At 35.5% G+C, this 21,357-nt stretch overlaps 1 protein-coding gene across 1 annotated transcript in view; it reads right to left on the bottom strand.

The window, feature by feature from the left end:
- Nucleotides 1–21,357, bottom strand: part of PRTG (protogenin) — a 147,427-nt gene that overhangs the window by 15,013 nt on the left and 111,057 nt on the right. Inside the window, exons 12-15 of the mRNA XM_036736843.1 lie at nt 7,271–7,366; nt 6,503–6,689; nt 5,319–5,446; nt 3,452–3,622 (exon numbers count right to left, since the gene is read on the bottom strand). Of these exons, the coding sequence (XP_036592738.1) occupies nt 3,452–3,622; nt 5,319–5,446; nt 6,503–6,689; nt 7,271–7,366 (582 nt within the window). The remainder of the gene's footprint in view (nt 1–3,451; nt 3,623–5,318; nt 5,447–6,502; nt 6,690–7,270; nt 7,367–21,357) is intronic.

Genomic DNA, 21,357 nt, shown 5'->3' with positions numbered 1-21,357 from the left:
AGAGATTAAGTGACATGACCAAGGTCACTTAGCTAGTAACTATCTAAGGCTATATTTGAACTCGAGTCTTCCTGATTCCTGGCCCAGCACTTGATCTACTGCCCATCTCTCATATCATAATACCCCAAAATCACCATTGAATTTTGTATCCCCAAACATCATCTTAGCTCTGTTAAGGGGTGGGCTGATATCCTAAAATAGCTTGTCTGATGATAAATCAACAGATTGACTTCCATAGCACTCTTACCTTTAGTTGATTTTAGGCAATATATTTATAGCTTCCAAAATTATTCCTGTTTGAATATTCAAAACCAAGACTGTTTCCTTTATAGATATTGTCTGAATCTTGAGGTTACAGTAATTAAGCTTATTAATAAGTATGGGTACTTAAAGAATTTTGATCCTTTAGACAATCCAGTTAATACTAAGTCTTAATTCTTTAGAGAAAATTAATGCAAAAGGTTTTTAAGTGCTTGGGGATGGCTTAATGGATAGAGTGCTAAAGACCCTGATTCTCCCTCATACTTATTAGTCAGGTGACTATTGGTGAGTTACTTCCTCTCTCTGAGCCTGTTTCCTCATATGCAAAATGGGGTTGTTATAATAATACCTGTATTACCCATCTCATGGTTATACCCATCACATTGGTTGTGTGGCTCAAAAAAAAGAATGCATATAAAGAGTTTTGCAAATTTTAAAGCACAACATGTCAGTTATTATTTTCAGAACACTCAGGCAGCAAATATTTATTAGGATTATCAATATAAATTCATGAAAAGTCTAAGTTAAAGATTGTTTCTAAAGAAATGAAATTCTCTTAGCTTCAAGTATAAAAATAACTTGCTAGGTAGGCTACAAAAAGGCAGCAAGACATGATGAAATAAGCTCAAAATTCGGATTTGGGAGACCTGAACTCTAGTCTCACCTTTGCCAATAACTTAGCTGTGCAACTGTGGGCAAATCACTTAAATGCTCTGGGGTTTCTTCTAGATCTAAAATTCTATGACAAAGTGTTTGCTTAATAAGAATGAAAGAATGAATGAATGAATGAAAGAATAAATATGAATGGGTAAAAATTAAAGAAAGAATTAGCTTAAGCTATTTAATGCAGACAGGAAATAGCTGGGGGTGGGGTGGGGAGGGAGTGTTTCCATCTGACCTAGTCCTTCACTAACAGGCTATCTATTCCCTAATTATGTCTCCTTTTCTCTGGTTACTACACCTCTTCTTCTTGGCCTCTTCTCTGGAACTCTTTATACTTGGCATAATCCTAGCTAGAAACTTCTGGTTTCTTAGCTAAGTGAAAGCTCCCTGACTGTGACCTTGGGGCTAGAAACCAATAAGACAACTGGGATGGATGCCCCCTCTTCTTTATATCTGATCTTGAAGATGTAATTATCCCAAGCTGACTCCAAAGCTGCCATGAGCCCCATGCAGAGCAAAGTGCCATGAGCCACGGATCCTGGGGTCCTAGAATACAGTAACTTCCTCTTTCTCACATGACCTGAGGAACACTGTGATAGAGACTCAAGGGTAACACCCCTTCTTTATCCCTTACAAGGTCTGGGAGGGAAGGAGGGTGTAAAACAATAGCAAGAAAGGAGGGAGGTGAGATAGAGGGAGTGTAAAAATGAAAGGGAGGAGGAAAGGGGAGAAAGAAAATCTGTGTGCGGGGGGGGGGGGGGGGGGGGGGGGGTCCAGAAGGGTGTTGGTGGACTATTAGGCGGCTAGGTGGTACAACGGATAAAGTGCTGGGCCTGGATTCAGGAAGACCTAAGTTCAAATCTGGCTTAGACACTTCCTAGCTGTGTGACCCTGGGGAAGTCACTAAATGTTCGTAGTCTCAGTTTCCTCATCTGTAAAATGAGGATAATAATTGCACCTGCATCCCTGGGCTGTTGTGAAGATAAACTGAGACAATATCTGTAAAGCACTTTGCAAACATTAAAGTGCTATCACCATTATTCTTACCTAGTTTGGAAATGTGAGTCCTAGCCCCATTGTTAGGGGCTGATGAACTACCCTAATCTGAAATTGTCTGTCCTGGTCCCAGCGTAAAGAAGTGGTCGGGGCACTATCCAGTACTCTTCCATGTATGACCTAGTGACCATGCCACTTACCCTCTTAAGAAACTTTAGTGGCCGCCTACAGCCTTTAGGGCAAAATACAAGCTCCTGTGTATAGCATTTAAAGCTATTCGTAATCTGACTCTAACTTTTCAAACAATATCTCTCCTACACACTAGACATTCCAGCCACATCAGCCTATGTTTCTGATGTGATGACTTGCCTCCCATCTCTTTGCCCTGGCATAAACTGAACTCTACCCTTGAAATATACTCCTTTCTTAACTCTGCTTCCAGGAAACTCCAGGTCTTTTCAAGGCTCAGTTTAAGTGACACTTCCTTTTAAGAGGCCTTTCCAAATCCCTGAGGTTGTCAGTGCCCCACCTCTTAATCACTTGATGTTTATTATGTATATATCTCACAAGCGAGTTGCATTCCCCTAATTGAATAGAAGGGCAGCGAGGTGGTTCAGTGGATAGAAGACTGGGCTGGGAGTCAGGAAGACACAAGCTCAAATCAGGCCTCAGACACTTTCTGTGTGACCCTGGGCTAGTCACTTAACCTCTGTTTGCCCAAATATACTGGAGAAGGAAATGGAAAACCACTCCAGTATCTCTGCCAAGAAAACTGGGGTCATGAAGAGTTGGACACGACTGAACAACAATTGAATAGAAGCTACTTGAGGGTAGAGACCATCTCACTTTTCTATTTGTATCCTACTTGCCTAACACATTATCTGGCTGGCAGCTAATTTCTTAGCTATAAGCAGCTAAGAAATGGTTATTGATTGATTCCCTTACGGACTACTGCCTTTTGCTTCCTTGGTTTTGTTTTGTTGTAACACATGCCCTTTCCTTAAACATCCTCATTAAAGAGCCCATTGCTTTCAGCATCAATGGGCTTGTCTGGTAAACCCAAGCCCTTACCGTCTAGCAATGGACTCCGAGAATTGTCCTCTATTTACATTAAAATTACATAGACTTTTATAAGAGATGTGTATAGGCTCTTCTGAAATTTATTCTCTTAATCAGGTAAGCATTCTCTGTGAAATCTTAATTATACTGTCAATTTGCTTATGAAGCTTTTCCCCCCAACAGTGCAAAGCCTCTATGCACCTGATTAAGTTAGAGATACAAGTTAATGCTGCTTTGTTGTTTATGTAATGGCCCATATATAGAAGCCAGACATCTTCAAAAAAGGTTGTTAGAAATTGCCCAAATGTAGAGAAAATGTAAATTCAAAATTTTTAAAAATTATTAATATAGTTTTAAAAATGGAATTAAAAACAAATCTTTACAACATTAATCATTTTGACAAAATAGATAATCCAATCATAGATTAACTGTTAACTTTTTTCCAACTCTTGGCAATTATGATCATATTTACCTTCTCGGTGTAGAACCTGCCACTCTCCAGCAATCCAGGCCTTCCTAGATGCATACAGGATAGTGTAACGAGTCACAACTGTTTCAGGACCATCAGGGGGCTTCCAAGAAACTAAAGCAGTGTCATCCTCTATCAAAGTCACCTTCACTCCAACTGGTGGGCCTGTTGGTGCTATGCACACACACAAATTTACAACATTATTAGGGAAAAATGGTTCATTGATATTTAAATTACATTAGCTTATACACTTTGGAGAAAAATTAAGCATCTGGAAATCACTATCGAAGGCTGAAAATAAAATCTTAAGAAGACTATACATCATTTCACACATGTCTTTGTAAGACCTAATCCGAATTACAAAAACTTTTGAACAGAAGAGGCTGGCTGGCTCATTCAATACACAATCTCCTCAACACTGGCATAGGGGATAACAAAGTACTAGTGGGGGAAAAAACTCAGGAAAAAAACTAGCATTACAAACTTGCAAAAATCAGCAAAGGGGACGGATGACGTGGTGGGTAGAGGGATGGCTTCCAAGATGACAATCTGATACTTCTGACACATACTGGCTGTGTGACCCTGGGCAAGGTATTTATCTTAAGAAACTCCTCAAATTTAAAAAGTTTAAAAAAGTTAAAGAAAGAATTACATGAAGGTTGTGGTTGCTAAGGATGTTTTTGCTGCTTGCTCACTGAAAGGACAACTATATAGTACAGCAATGGAGCCTTTGTTCTCATTACAGCACTATCTATGGTTCCCTACCATGATCGTTTTCCTTTAACCTCATCAGTATTGCTATATCTGCAGTCTGCTCATGGATTCTATTTTATAAAAGTGAGCCAATCTAACATTAAAAAGCAGTTGATGGAAATATTATGTAAGTTATTTCTCATGAATTAATAACTAACTGAACACAGGATTATACAGTATTAGGTAAACACATATGTAATATATATGCATACAAGTAGTTTTGTGTTAACTTGCAATTACCTAAGACATCTGATCAGTAAGCTAATTAATTGTTCCTATGTTGATAATTCTGGTTTAATTTACCAGATTACAAATTTCTATAGACTCCTGGCTTGTGAAAATGGTGTATATTAGGACCTCACAAGATGATAAACTGATTGTTTACTCTGCTCTGAAAGTTAATTATTTTTGTGCTTTTTAAAATGCTCTTTAGTAGTTTAAATGATCACATAATTTACTAAATTAAGCCTTTTTCTACGATGAATAATATATTTGCTTATGTTAGTCTAGCAAGTACAAAAAGAAATAGCCTTTGAGACCAAAATACTTCATCATACTCTAGGGGAGGTTTGAATAGAGGGGGATAAGTTCTACTATAAACTGGTGAGGCATCAAGTGTTAATTGACCACGGTTATTATGAGTTAACAATGTGACAGGACTACTTAAAAGTGCATAGAACCTTATGATTGCATTATTATAATATTTACATATAATATTGCTGTATTAATATAACAAATAAAATGTTAAAAATCACAGTAAGCTATGAGTTTCATACTTTAAGAGAGACTCTAATAAAAATGAGTTCAGTTTGGTATTTAAGATGTTCCCAGACTATCCAAATCAACTTTTTTTTTATCTTTTGTGATAGGAGGAGTGGATAAAAGGGAGGTCATTTCCAGTACTTTTTGTGTGATATAGACATGATCTCTGAGTATAAGCTACAATCTCATAGAATGTTTGGAGGAGAAACGTATTACCTTTACTAAATTCTAAAATTGTACTATCAGTCAAAAAACAATCTGATGGGTAGCCCCTATTAAAGTACCTTCCTCAAAATAGTTGCTTTCTAAACTGTCAATTTTGACAGAACATATATACAAGGTGACATTTCTTTACCTTCTGGAAGTGTTGAATGGTAAACTACAGGGCTCCAGGGACTGGAGAGTTGATCCACATGCAAACGAACAGCAAATTCATATTTGGTATTTGGTTCTAGGCTTTGAACCAACATATGAGTTTCTGATCTATGTTAATAAACAACAGATTTGTTAATAATGTTAGCTCACGATTCACAAAATCAGACTTTTCAACACTTTTAATCAATTCAAAGGAAACATTACTTCTATTCTTTCCCATTCATATTATCCTTACAGTGAATTCTATTAGAATAAAATAAATCTCCATAAATGTAACAATAAACCTGGAGGTTTGTTGTCAGAGAGAGAAAATCAACAATATGGTAAGTCTCCACATAAAGGGAATATTGTATGACAAATTCAATTACACTGAGGGTCAAATCATGTTTCCCATTTACAAAAGACAGTGTCTCACAACAAAGAAAGCCTAAAATAAGGGGTACATCTTCTTTTGCTCACATCAATATTAAAATCCCTTTTTTGGGGTGGGGATTTCTCATTAAAGATGTTAAGTTCAAGTATTTAAAAATTATCATGGTATCTTTGTTAGTAAATATATAATCTAGTGGACCTAACATATTTTAAACTTGCCAAGTAATCACAACAAAAAAAATCCAGTAATACATTTAGTAATTCCCTGATTCTGAACATAGTTCTTTAATATATTCTCAGATCTAATTCAGCTCTTCCATTTATGGGAGAAAGAGCAACTATGTTTAATCTACCATTCACATAAGCTGAATGATTGGAGATCTTTCCTAGTCCTTTTCACTGCTAGTGCCTTCCCTTTGAGATTATTTTCCATTTGCACTGTGTGTGTACGGATATACATATGTGTGTGTGTATATATATATATATACATATCTATATACACATATATATAACAATCACACACATACATACATACACATACATATATATTTTGATATGGTGTCTTCTCCATTAGAATGTGAGTTCCTTGAGAACAGGGACCATGCTTTTGCCTTTTTTTCATGTGTGGGCATATAACACAGTGCCCAACCCATTATAAGCACAATACTGAATGACTAAATATGGCCAGGAAGCAGAAAATCCAAAATGAATATTAAGGGCTAATTAAAGATGATCAAACAGGTATGCATAAATGGGAAAAGAAAGAATAAACCATTAACAGAAGCTACATACGTTTGGAAGTACTGAACCAAAGAAGCATTCTGAAGGCCCACAGGGTTACAGCGGATAGTGTAGTTAATTATCTGTGCAGAGGTAAATGCAGGCCTCCCCCAGTGCAGGTAGATAGAAGATGAGGTATTAGTCTTAGCATAAAGATGATGGGGGGGTGGTGGTGGAGGAACCATACGATCGCGAACAGCTATTTTAAAAAAAGACAATAGTGTTTTATAAGCAACAAAAACTTCATTTAAGACTACAGCAAAATCATAACACCACCACTTCTCAAAGACAGTTTTGTACCCATCTTCCAAGAAGTACACAGTGATATCCAGACACTCTCACATTAAAACCTCAACTACTCTTCTATTAGCCTGATAAAGAAGGAGATATCATTACAAAGCTGAAAACAGAAAATATTATTAATATATTGTTAATACAATATAAGTTAAGAGGCTTGCCAAGGTCACTCAGAGTCAGTAAATAGTGGACCTATGGCTAAGAACTACATAGTCTTTGATGTTGATAAAACTATACAACAGTCTCCATGAGAAAATTAGTTTTAGAATTAAATATATTAGTAGGCAATCGAAAAATTATTCCTCATTACTTTCCTTGGTTAAATTTCCTTGCAGTATAAGATACAAACCAAAACAGAAATAGATCTTTAAAAGGTTCTTTAACTACAAGAGGTTCTTAAAACAATTTCTTTTCTTCAACAAAAAAAAAAGTATAGTCTTTACAAAAGTTTGCAAAATTATTTCATGGAAATTTAGTACTTACAAACACATCCTGGAGTACTGACTGTTTGGTCTGCCTGATAGCCATCTTCCATATTGTTATATGCCATCAACCTCACATGATATTTGCTTCTTGGATCTATAAATAAAAGAACAGATATAGGAACATATTTCAGAGTTACAAAGTTATTGCAAGAGCTTTTTGGGATTTTGATTTAAAGGAATTTTTTGGACTCATAAAATTTCTTCCCCACATGTGATATTCTTCCTCCTCCTCCTCCTCCTCTTCCTCCTCCTCCTTTTTTGGTAGTACATACTGACCCAACTATTTGTCTCTTTATCTTTATCTTTGGTAAATTATCATTGTCCAGCTATCATTGAAAAAAATATTTCATTAATCTAAACTTAAACACTTAAAAAATCACTTCCATACACACAGAACACAAAAAGTGGAATCTATATGAAAACATGAATCTCTATTTCAAAATGCTTGCTTTAAAAAAATATACACACACATATCTATAAAATAAATACTATTCCTTTCAAATCTCTCCTGATTGTGTTTCCTTCTGAACTTCTTTCTGTTCTCTTCTATGAATATTTTAAAGTGCTTCAATGGTTCTCTTTTTTGGTATCACTTGCTAATTTGCTAATCCAACCCACAGCCAAGAGAAAGGGGAAATTTAAAAAAAAAATCTTGCAACAAATAAGCATGGTTAAGCAAAATGAATTCACATTGTAGCCATGTCCAAAAGTGTCAGTCTCTTTGTGTAACTTGTGCCCATCAGCTCTCTCTGAGGAAACAAGGTAACAGGCTTAATCGTAGTTCCTCTGGAGATACACAGTTGATTAGAGTTCCAAGTTGTTTTCCTTTATAATACTGTTCTTGTACAAACTGTTCTCTTGATTTTGCTCATCTCGCTGTGTTAATTCGTACTATAAAGGATTCTCTGAAATTATCTCTTTCGACATTCCATGCATAATGTTCCATTACATTAATACACCACGATTTGTTCAAATACTCCCCAACTGTCTAAGAGGCAACCCAAAGCACCCCTCCCTTTAGATTTTAATTCTTTTCTTTTTTTCTCCTTGTAAAAACCTCCTTCCCCCTCCCCATGCACACCTTTCAGGATCACGAAGTTTATTTTGCTTATTACTGGTAGATTCTTTCTAGATTCACTTGGCCCTCTGGCTCTAACAGATTCAAGTGGTTTTCATTTATGATTTCTTGAAATATAGTGTCTAGGCTTTTTTTAAAATCATAATTTACAGGGAATGTAAACGATTCTTGTTATTTCTCTTTGACCTATTTCCTAGGTTAGGGTTTTTTTTAAACCATCAGATCTTTTTTATTTAAGCTTGTGATTTTGTTCTAATGTTTCTTGCTCTCTCATGGAGTCACTGATTTCTGTTTGGTTTATTATAGTTTTCAGGGATTCTTTTATTTGAGTTAAAGTTTACCATTTTCTCTTCTGAGGTACTTACTCTCATTTCAATTCTTTCCTCTGCAGCTTTTATATAATTTATCTCTTGCTTCATTTCTTCTACGTCTCTATGTAGTCCTTGTGGAAAATACACATTTTTTTATTTGAACCTCTGATTTTAGTTATGGAGTTAGATTTGCAAGAACTTTTGATACTAAATAGTATTTTCTTTGATTTATTCATCTCTTCAGTTTTAGTTCCAGAAATTGGGTGGGGTGGTTGGCCCTGCTTGGTCTCACTCTCAGGGTCTTGTGCTGAACTCCACATCCAAGGGCTTGGCCCCCTGAATATTTGAGAATCAGAGGGGTAGCTCTCCAAGGCCCTCTCTAGCATTTTAGGACAGTATATTAGGGAGCTCAGAGCCTTGGAGCCTGCTAACATTAGAACATGAAGCTAGTTTACTTAAAAGATAGTTCAAGTCTAGAAAGACCTCTGCGACTTTTTGTCCTGGTCTTTCTTAATTCAGAAAGCTATTACCCAGCCACACTCTCTCCTCATTTCTTGTCTCTTTTTTGGAATCCCCCAAGTACAGCTTCTCCTATGCCCAGAACCAGTCAAATCAGATACTTCCAGTTTCCCAACTTATTAGCACTCCTTTGCCTGTGACCTCAGTGGTGGAGAAATCAATCAAACCCACTTGAGTAGGACTCCACCTCTCTCTATAAAATATGTGAACTATCCTATACATGCTTGGAGTGAAGGACCCCTGAACACTTAGAACCAAGGGGATAGCAGGAAGGCATTGGACTCATGAGTCCCAGTGAGAGAACTCGGGGTAATGGTAGGCTTGTCCTGAGGGCCTCTTGAAAAGCTATGATGAATTCCCTCTTCTTGGTATGGTCTGAAGTTCATCATGCCTGAGGCTACTTTCCTACTTTCCCACTATGCTTTGGAAGTATTACCCTGGCCATAGTGCTGGGGGAATAGAAACTGTCCTAAGATGTTTCCTTTATTGTCCATACTCTGTATAAAGTGGTGCAGAATGAAGTAAGCAGAGGCAGGGAAAAAATATACATAAAGGCTATAAAGCAAATGGAAAAAACACCACATGCAAAAAAAAAATCAAAAGTGAGTGAAACAAAATTACAAAGATCAAGCATGACCTAAATGAAGAGAAGACACCCCCAAACTCATAAGTTACATAGGTGTTACATATTGCACATATTTTCAGACTTTTTCAATGTACTGATAAGCTGTGCCGATTTTTTTCTTTTTCTTTCCTTTTTTTTTGTCTTAAAAATACAATTTCTTATATGGGATGCTCTCTGGGAATGGGAGGGGAAAGCATATGGGGATAACCAGGATGATGTAAAAAAAAAAGAAAATATCAAAAAAAAATTTTTTTAATAAAAAAAAAAAGTAAGCTTCTCAAGGACAGGGACTATCTTTTTGCTTGCATTTGTATTCAGTACTTAGCAGTACCTGACACAAAAATAAATGCTTTTGCCAATCTTTTAAAAACAAAAAAATTTTAAAGTTCATTTCTAACCCCAAAATAAATCTACCAGGCTATCTATTGAGATGATAGCTATATTTATTGTAATGACTGATTATTAGCTCCCTCTGCAGGCCTCCATTAACTCTTCTAATATGAAAACTGATCTGAAAAAAGTGTTAGAAAGAATTTCAATAATAATTTTCAAAAATATTTTCATGATTTGTTGGAAATGTTTAATATATCTCAAAGGATAAAATTTTACAATAGATGAATAGTGTAAATAGTTTTAAAGCATATGGACATTTTCATATTTAATTACAAGATACCTTCCTCATGGGAAAATATTCAGAAATACTTTGTTTTTCTAAAAGCACAAAGTATTAATATGTAATAGCAACTAATATGAATTTATTTAAAAGTTTTTGGGGGAAAAGATCTTGCTAAAGTATAACCAATTTCTAAAACATCTTAGAACAAAATGAGAAAAAATAGTTTTCAAATATTAAAAGAAAAAATCCAAAATATAACTATAAAAGTAATTACAATTGCTAAATATTTTTTAAAAATTGAAAGGTAAATTAGCACCATATTTGGATATTACATTATTATAAAGTGATCATATTATAAAATTTTGAAGCCAAGATCAAATTTTAACATTTCTTGATCTTGCAAAAAATAAACAAAATCCTCAAAGAGATAGTCTTTCTCAGATTATAAAGTTTCCATGGCTTCTTACAAAACTTTAACGCCTATGTTTCTATGGCACAAAGCATGGACGATTATGACAAGTTACGCTTTAAAAGACCAGGACTAAGGACTTGGGCAGCTAGATGGTGCAGTGGATAGAGCGTTAGGCTTGAAGTCAGGAAGATGAGTCTTCCTGAGTTCAAATCTGGGCCTCAGGCACTTACCAGCTGTGTGACCCTAGCCAAGTTATAAAATGATTTGGAGAAGGAAGTGGCAAACCACTCCATTATCTTTGCCAAGCATACCCCAAATGGAGTCACAAAGAGTCTGAACCAACTCAACAACTTTGTTTCCTTTGCTTCCAGCAATGTACAGTGAACAGGCCAAGAAAACTTTGTGGCGAATTGCAAATTTGTCTTTCAGCCCAAAGTTCGAGCTAATCTTTCTAGAAAAGTAGGTAAAGGGGCTCAAGAACATCTGTCCACTCTTCAGGTTCTTAGGGAGAATAAAATGCTCCTTAAAAACATGGAAGAAAGACTTCAATGTAAAATCAACTAGAAGGATCTGAAAAGGCACAAAATAATGTTGACCTGTGTCAGGAGATTGGAGGGAGGAAAAATAAGACACAAATAGGAAAAGTGAGAACAACAATTGAAATATTAAAACTAAGTATTAGTCATAAAGTTCTTTTTTTGGAGAGGATCCATACCTGTGTTGGTAAGCAAAATGGGCTCTTAGCACTTAGTTCAACCAAGTGCCCTTGAAGAGTTTGGCTTTTGTTTCCTTTGAGTAATTCAGTATATTTCATTGAGTCTTACTAGGTGCTAAGCCCTAGGCCCAAACCCCTATTAGGTGTAAAACCTATGTGGGTGTGGATTGGTAACTAAGGTAGGGCCCAAGGTGGGGCTAACTAAGGGGAGGGCCTAGTTTACACATGAGTTTGAGTGATAGGTTTGGGACATCAGAGGCTCTTAGACCACTTGGGTTTAAGTTGCCTCTTTGTGACGATTCTAGGTCACATGTGTGACTCACCCCTGACCCTGAAAAAGATATAAAACCAGGGGTTGGCTTTCTTTTCTTTGGAGCTCTTACCCAAAGCAGTGGTGGCGCAAGTGACTCTGGGCCAGCCCACGTTATGAGCTCCCAGGCTGAACCTAGATGTTGGTAACTATGAATCTGTATTTGGTCTGTCTGTCGATGTTTGTAATTTGTTTGGGGCTCTCACTCTTGGTGGTGTTTGGAGACTCCCAGGCAGCTGTAGCTAAGAAGCCCTCCAGCTTGTAACCCGGATGCTGGGACTTTGTTAAACTCTGGTAACTATGTATTGGGATTTGAATCAGACAAGGTCTGTCTGTCCATGTTTGTACTTTGTATTTTACTCTGAAGTTCAGGGTGCTGGTTTTTTCTCCTGAACTAAGTGAATGATATTTGTATGCTGAATTAAAGTAAGTTTGTCAACCTCTTACGTTGCTTTCCTTACTAAAGCAGATCAAAAGAACCTGTGCTTTTGCAGTGTGTTGGCAGCTTTCTGGGTGCTGGCTGTTGGTGGATCTTACACCCCCAGAGAAGCTGCTAGCTGGATTGTTGAAACAATACCCCATGGAGAGGAAACAGAAACTTTAATCCAAGGAACCAAAATGAGGTAGATCTATGCCTGGAACCAGTCAAACCAGATACTTCCAGTTTCCCAACTTATTAGCACTTCTTTGCCTGTGACCTCAGTGGTGGAGCAGTTGACCCAGGAAGGGTTGGGGGAAAAGAAACTTGCAGTGGTGGTTGCTGGCTCTCTTCTGAGGAGTAATGAAGTAGTAATTTGTTGACATAATATTAAAAATAAAAATAAAAAAAATACTGCTCCCTTACTAGTAAATAACTGAGACAGGATTTGAATTCAGCACTTCCTGTCTCCAAGTCCAACACTCTATTCATGATTTCCCCTAGCTGCCTTCCTGACTGCATAAAATTGAAGTCCTTACACAAATGAAATTAATATATGTAATTTAGAAGGAAACCAGTTAATTGAGGGGTAGTGAGGGTGGGGAGAATCTTTGCAGCAATTTCTCTCATAAAGCTCTGATATCTAAGATGTATAGGGAATCAAATCAAATGTATAAGAACAGAATCTATTCTTCAATAGATAAATTGTTAAAATATGTGAACTGACAGTTTTCAAATGAAAAAAATGCAAGCTGTTAACAACAATTTGAGAAAATTACCCAAGTCCCTAATAAGGAGACAAACGAAAGTTTAAAGCAACTTTGAGGATCTATCTTACAGCCATCAGACTGACTAAAGATAGGGTTTATATTTTTATCTCCATAGTTTATCTATATCTTTTGGCAGCTAAGTGGGGCAGTGGAGAGGGCTGGGCCTGAAGTCAGGCAGACCTGAGTTCAAATTTGCCCTCAGATATTTGCTAGGTTACTCTAGGTAAGTCACTTAACCTACATGCTTCAATTTCTTCAACTGTAAAGTGGGAATAATAAAAGCACCTATCTTAAAGCGTTAAGGATCAAATAAGATATCTTTAAAGTGCTTAGCACAGTGCCTGCACATAGTAGGCATAATATAAATGCTTATTCCCTTTCCTTTTCACCTAGATTTCAGCAAAGCAATTGACAAAGGCCGTCATCAATCAATCAAAATAGCATTTATCAAGCATCTACCATGTGTCAAGTTCTGTTATTTGTAATGCTCTTGTTATTTTCAAAGGAAAGACAGAGAGACGTGGGCTAGATGATAGCACAGTTGGTAGATTTAGAACTAACTGAATAACTTGTTCCAAAGATTCAAATTCTTAGTGGTTTTGATAACACATTGTCCCACTCCACTAGAATTCCTCGGAGGTTTATGCTTAAGCCTCTACTCTTTTAACAATGTTGTCAATTGCCTGGTTAAATGCTTGCCTGTAAAATATACAGCTGATAACAACTGAGTGGTCTAACCAATATGCCAATTAACAGAGTGAGAAAAATATAACAGGTGAGGTCACTAAGCTAAATTTGATAAGATGGAATTTAATAGGGATAATGATAAAACCCTACACTTAGGTTCAAAAAAATTTACAAATACTTTATTAGTATTGGTCCCACTCACCAGTCTTCAAGTGAAGGTCAGGAGACCACTTGTTGAGGATGTTATAGATTCAATTCAATTTAATTTAATAAACCTTTATTAAGTAACTACGATAGGCCAGGCACAAAAACAAAACAGTTCCTCCCTTCAAGGAGCATACATTCTACTGAGGGAAAACAACATATACATAGATAAATACATATAGAATATATGCAAGATAAACACAGAATTTTGGAGGAGGGTTTGGATGGTGTGGTGGTAAGAACTAATACCTGGGGGAAATCAGGAAAAGCCAGTCCTGTAAGGAGTGGAGCCTAAGCTGCGTTTGAAGGAGGCTAGGGATTTTATGAGATAAAGTAAGGAGGGAGAGCATTTCAGATATTGGGGGTCAGAGAGGGGGAAAGGACAGCCTATAGGAGGGTAGGGAAGCAGGAGCTAGGTCACACATGGAAGAGCAAGTAGCCCAGTTTGCCCAGAGTCTAGAACATGTGATAGAAAGTAATGTTCCATCAGTTTAGAAAGTTAGACTGTTAAGACCTTAAAATGGCAGACAGAGGAATTGTATCTTATCTTGGAGGCAATAGGAACCATTTAAAACTTCTTGAATGGGGAAGTGACGTAGTCAGAGCTACAGTCTAGGAATATCAATCTGACACCTACATAGTGGGTAGTCTGGAAATTGGAGCAGACTTGGTCAAGTACGGGTTGGATTAGATGGCATCTACTTTGCTGCTGCACCCTAAGAACTACGAGCCTTTTCCATATGACTTGTGACTTACTCCTATTTTTGTCGTCTCCCCCACGAGACTGTGAGCTTCTCAAGAGCAGGGACTGCTTTCCTTTTCTTTTTGTATCCCTAAGGCTTAGCATAGCACTTTACATATATTCAGAGCTTAATATATTTAAAAAAAATTCATCCAAAATCAAAATATCCCTGAGGTTTCACCTCATATCCAGCAAATTGGCAAAAATGACCAAAAAAGAAGTTAGTTTTGAAGAGGTTGTGGAAAGACACTTACAAATTGGTCCAATTATTCTGAAAATCAATTTAAAAGTATGCAAAGAAGATTTAAACGTCCAAACCCTTTGACTCAGAGATTCCATTGCTAGGCATATAATACAAAGATATTAGTATAAATAGGCCCCATCTACGCCAAAATATTTATAGCAGCACTTTTTATAGTAGCAAAGAACTGGAAACAAATTAGATTCTCAACCATGAGGGAATGGCTAGATAAACTGTGGTACATAAATGTAATGGAATATTAAATGTGCTGTAAGAAATGATGAACATTATGAATCGAATAGAGAAGCCTAGGAAGATGTAGGAATTGATGCAAAGTCAGAAAAAGGAGGAAAACAATAAACACAATGACTACAACAATGTAAATGGAAACAACGACAACAAATCAATTAAAATTGAATGCTGTGCAATTACAATAATCAAATTTGGTCCCAACTCTTCTTTGTAGAAGAATAGGAGATTATGGACATGGAACTCAACATATATTGTCATATTTCCCAGTGTACTGGTTAGTTTTGCTAAAGTTTTTTCTTTTTTCTTTTTCTCATTCTTTGTTATGAAGGATGGTTGTCTGGCAAAAAAAGAAGGGAGGAATAACCTGAAAAATGTAAGTCATAAAAACCAAAAGATATCAGTACAAATGTATTTTTAAAAGACATTTTCCAAAACTACTTATCATCATCAGGGTTATTTCTGGCCTCATTGTTGTTCTTCATGTAAGACATTCTAATATCCACAAACTCTGGCCATTTTCAGTGGCTGTTTCCCATGCCCAGAATACTCTTACTACTCCTTTCCACCTCTTGTCTTCTCTGGCTTCAAGTCCAAGTGAAAATCTCATCTTCTATGAGAAACCTTTCTCAATCCACCTTAATGCTATTCCTTCCTTCTATTGATTGTCTCAAATTTATCTTGTATAAATCTTGTGTGTACAGTTTTTTCTTGTTTTCTCCCTGCTTAGACTATGAACTCTTTTAGAGCAAAGACTATATTCTGCTTTCCTTTCTATCTCCAGTGTTAATCATTGTATCTGGAGCAAAGTAAGCACTTGAAAATGCCTATTGACTGATTTTGGTAACAGAAAATAGCTATCACCACTATTGTGTATGGGGAATGGGTGAACGGTTCTTAAAGATTCTCTCTAGTAATTCTAACACAGTAGGAAAAATTATTAGTGCATAAAAGTGAATTGTTTCAGAATAGAAAGGAATTTGAAGAGCAAAATAAAAGCTGTAAGCAATTAAGCACAATGGACTAACTAAATGTGGTAGTCATACTGTTTGTTTTTTTTTAACCAATGGATGTCATCACATTTTGGTTAACATAGAAACAAGGAAAATATAAGGAGAGACTAATAAAATCTCTGTAAATTCTAAAGCAACAAAGAAAAGTGAATTATTATTTTTGTTGTCATTGAGTCATTTTGGTCATGTCTGACTCTTCGTGACCCCATTTAGGGTTTTCTTGGCAAAGATACTGGAATGGTTTGCCATTTCCCTTCTCCAGCTCATTTTACAGATGAATAAACTGAAGCAAACAGGATTAGGTAACTTGCCCAGGGTGACACAACAAGTAAATGTCTGAGGACAGATTTGAACTCATAAAGATGAGTCTTTGTGGTTCCAAGCCCAGTGCTCTATCCATTGAGACTTCATGAATTATTAGTACTATTATTTTAAAGTGTATTGCTCATTTGGCTAATTCTATTTGGCTCCATTTGGCTAATTCCACGTGTATATATACACACATACATATATGTAAAAATATACACACATATATTTATAGTTAATATTACTTCAATATATTAAGTGGTTCTTTGCTTAACCTTTCAAGTACCCCAGTAAGAACTTTAGTAAAATAGGTCTGCTCTATCATACTTTTGAGGCAATATCATAGAAAATGTGCAATGAAAACCCAATGAACATCTTCCCCATCATTCTTTTAGTGAGTTACACTTTTTGCCACTAGATGGTGCTCATGTAAAGGTCTCTGGTGTGTGTACTTTTATTTAGCTGTTCTCCCTCAGCGTGGTCTGAGAAATTGGATCACCAAGTTTGTAAGAAGTATTTGTTAATTAAAAGTAAATAAGCTCTGAATATTAGTTTCTAGTACAAAGTAAATTGCTTGTGTGACAAACACTCAGAGATCTTTTTGGCTTGCTTCCTGGGGAGGAAGAAAAATTTTAAGGCCTTAGCAAAAAATATAAATTATAGTTTTAAATTAAATACCAAGAATAAGGAAAAAAACAGCATTTTCAGAGCTATCATCAGGGATGACTGACTTATTTTTGCTTCAGAAACTTTATCTCATACTATTTTAGAAAATTCTTTATTTTCATACATTCATTATTTTACAAGGTAAAGATAATGAGTAGATTTAATAGCAAATCCTGCTTTTACTCCCAAAACATTGCAAGACAATCCACTGATTTGGTATGCCTGCAAAACTGATAGCCTCAATGCAGAAATTTTTAGACCTCCTACTAGTAATCCCAAAAGTTTAGTTTCCTAGAAAATGCATGATAGAAAACAACTACGTACAAAGTACTCGTCTATAGAAATGAGAGATAATTATATTGCTGTCATTAAAACCTTGCCATTGTTTCTTTCAGTTGCTGCATGTTTGTGAAGCTCCAAAGGCCTTGAAAAGAACCAGACCAGAGACAACAGGTAGGGTTAGATAAAATTAAGAAAGAATCCCAGTTCAGAACCATGGGGAAAAATATTCCCTCCTTCCCAAGCAGTTCTTCCGCCTTTGGCACCAGCAGCCTTTTAATTCAATACTGATTTTAAAAAATTGAAAGTGTTCCCTTTTGCAAGCTGATTTCAAAATTCCTTGGTGGTGATGCATGTGTTAGGAAAAAAAGCCTCAAATATGAAAGTAGACAGGGCAACGAAATTATTTTAGGATAAATGATTGCCTCCTTCATTCGATGTATAGACAATTCCATTTCCAGGAAAAAAGTACTGCAAATACTGCCCCTTAAGAAGGTGATTGCCTGTATACATTTGGGACAACAAAACAGCCTTGCAAATAATCTGTTTGAAAAAACTACAATAATAATTATCCTTACTTAAAAATTGCTACCGCTATAGATGGCCATTTAAATAGCAGTAAAACTGAGACTTTCACAAGGACACTAAAACTCTATAAGGAGTGTTGTGAAACTAAAGTGATTTAAGGTTGTATATATTATGATTTTAAAAATTATATACCTCAAAGTATCATGTTAACTGCAGTAAGAACAAACCAGAATAAATGTGAAGGATGAAAGAAATAAGGATAAGTTTGAAGAGTATATAACTTAGAGTCTGGCCAAATGTCCATCTTTAATTTAATCTTTTGTGCTTCTGGGTTTTATTTAACCTACAGGTCTATTGTTTAGTGCAGTCTGGCTGTGGAGCTCATTGGTCTGGCTTTCCAGGGTGACTGCACTACCCCCATGCTTGTCTCTTCAAACAATAAACTCCATATAATTATTCAGAGAAGAGGCCGAGCTGCTGTGACATCTGGGTCATGGCCTTTGACACAGAATCTGGGGCTAGCCAGGATCTGCTCTAAGCAACAGAAGTTGAGAGGAATAGCTAAGGGGAATGGGTAAGAAAAGGAAAGCTGACTGAAATACTGTTTTTTAAAGTGTCATATATAAGTACAGTAACATAAATTGAACAAACTAATCTTTTGCATTACCCAAACTGGGTTGTTTGCATGTTGTATACCTCCAGAGAATGTAAACTCCCTGAGGGCAGGAAGCCATATTCCTTTTTTTGTCTTTATTTTAGCACCTAGAACATAGCCTTGTCCATAATAGGTATTTAATGAATGCTTGTGGGGAGTCGAATTCTAACTGTTTTTCTATGTCAAACTTCAATGAATTTGGGGAAGTCTAGTTCTTCCAAAGTTAGTATAATTCTATGACACTTTGAGAGGATATTATAACAAAAGTTGCAAATTTCTAAAAAAGTTGCATTTGTAATAATTCAAATTACACATTTCAGGACTGCTTATTAGCATAAAAAATTTTATTTGTTTTTTAAAAATATTACTATGTGTTAGAGTCTAAGGGTTAGTCTGTACTTAAGATGTAGGATAAAAAAAAATGGTTCCTATGAACCATTTACCCTCAATTTAAAATTTTAAAGATCCAAGATTAGGATGTTTCCTTTTATTAATATTAATTCTGTGATTCCATCATATTCTTTATCTTAATGTGAATCCACCCCATCAAGCAATTCTCTGTAGGGTTATATGATTTCTAATGGTTCTTGATTATTAGTATCAATCTGAAAATCTCACTTTTAATAAAAATATTACTTGCATGTGGCAATTTGATATTTAGAAGTGCTTCTTGTCAATCATCCCAATTTTCAAAATATCAAAAATAATCAAAATGAAACCACAGTAAACATAATGTTAAAAAAAAAAATCAAACACCTAAGACCCCACCAACGTTCTGCAGCAACTCCTTAGAACTTTTAAAATCACATCCATAAATTTTTCATTATGTCCTTACATTTTCACACATTTACAATGCTTTTCCCTTTGACGAATAGCTTTAAAATTATTTTGGAATACCCAAATGCCCTATATTTGGGGATGAGATTTTTTATCTGAACTTACTAGACATGATTTGTATTATAACCAAATTCCTAAAGGCTGATTTGAAAGTGATATGGGGTCTCGGACAAACACTTTAAAAATCCTTTTATGTTCTTTTCTGGTGGGAGACCTTTTCTTTTGTTGTCTGCCAGTTAGAAGGAACATACCTCATTGGGCCGGCTTTGTAAGATGAGAACACTGCCATTAAGTCCACCATTCACAACACAATCAGTTTAATGGAATTATGCAAAAGAGCCTTGAGGGTAGGGGAAAGGATAAGAGAGAGAACCAAAACCAGCAGTACCTAACTGACATAATTATGACAGTTATAACCTAATAATATTTGTACTGTCCCAGCATCTAATAATTTACTGAATAATTTTACAGCAAATTTTAAAATTTGTTGACTAAAAAATTACATGATTGTGCCTAAAAAATAATTATAAAAATATAGATTAAGCCCTGGAGGAATTAGTAGTAGGAAGTCAAGACCTGTACCATAAATTACACAAGTGAATTAGACTCTAAATTATTATGAAGGAAAAAAATCTAAACATTTATAATTATGTTTATTTTCCACTAGGAGAGATATTTAACCTAAAAGTACGTGAAAGTGTAATACTCATATTGTTACTGTATGTTACTTAAACATCTGTTTAAGTAGCTGCTCTGTTCTGCCAAAACACATATATTGGCTGTCCTGACATATAACATCATCTTACAAACAATATTTTTACAAACTGACAGAGAGGACCTATTCATGGCAACAAAACTTCCCCTGAAGCTATCAAATAAATTTCCTTTTAGGATTAACACTTCTCTGTTGGACTGTTACGGACTCTCCATGCCATTTTGACCCTTTTGTAAAGCAAAATGAAAATACCATCTATCATCTCCTGTAGCACAGTGACTTTGTTGTAGGTTCACAGTTTCATTGCAAAAACATCTGTGGTTTGATGACCTTCATCCCAAATCCCAACCGTCTGCTGTTATAGGCATGCATACAAGAAGGGAGGGGTAACAGCAGGTAGGCTGGATTTTGTCTCAAGTACCAAACAAGTATAAGTTCACTTGACTATCAGCTGAATTCACCTTAATAATAAAGTAAGCAGTATTTGTGATATATAATACCCTCAAAGTTCAAACATTTGATATTTGTTTTAAATATAGCTAAATAACAACTTTTTCTACCATAGATATTAATACCAGTGAATAGTAAAATTTTGATGGTCACAATTTGATTTTGATGTATAATATAAACCAATGTAAGCTAAGAATATATTATTAATTCCATACTATAATAGACTATTCAAATTCTAAGTCTTACTTGTATGTAAATCATAAACACATAAATTTCTGTAGGACATAAAAAGGTTTACTTAAAATGCTTTAAAACACATCACAGAAGATCTTAGGAAGTTTTAACATATAAAATGTATAAAGACAAACTGATTATAAGATGACTTCTGATACAAGTAAATTGTTGAAAAGTTAATACTAAAATTAGAGATTCCTCTAGAGCAAGCAAAAAAGCCTATTGCCTTCAATATAAACACTTTATTATTGAATAACACTTTAAAAAATCATTGTAAAAAATAGGTACTTTATTGTTAAAATGACAAGTCAAACTTGGGGAATATTTTCTGTATTTCTACTGTACCTTAAGTCATTAACTGCTCAGAGTGCGCAGTTAATGACTTTAGGTATTGGTAGAAAAAGGAATGGTTAGAAGAACAACTGGTTCTTTACATAATTTGCACAGTTACTCTAAAGAACATCCTTGAAAAATTTTAAGAATCATTCTGTCTAACCTGTTACTA

Source organism: Trichosurus vulpecula, chromosome 8 (assembly GCF_011100635.1).
Source record: "Trichosurus vulpecula isolate mTriVul1 chromosome 8, mTriVul1.pri, whole genome shotgun sequence".
NCBI lineage: Eukaryota > Metazoa > Chordata > Mammalia > Diprotodontia > Phalangeridae > Trichosurus > Trichosurus vulpecula.
The sequence above is the reverse complement of the archived record's forward strand: the minus strand, read 5'-3'. Positions and strand labels throughout refer to the sequence as shown.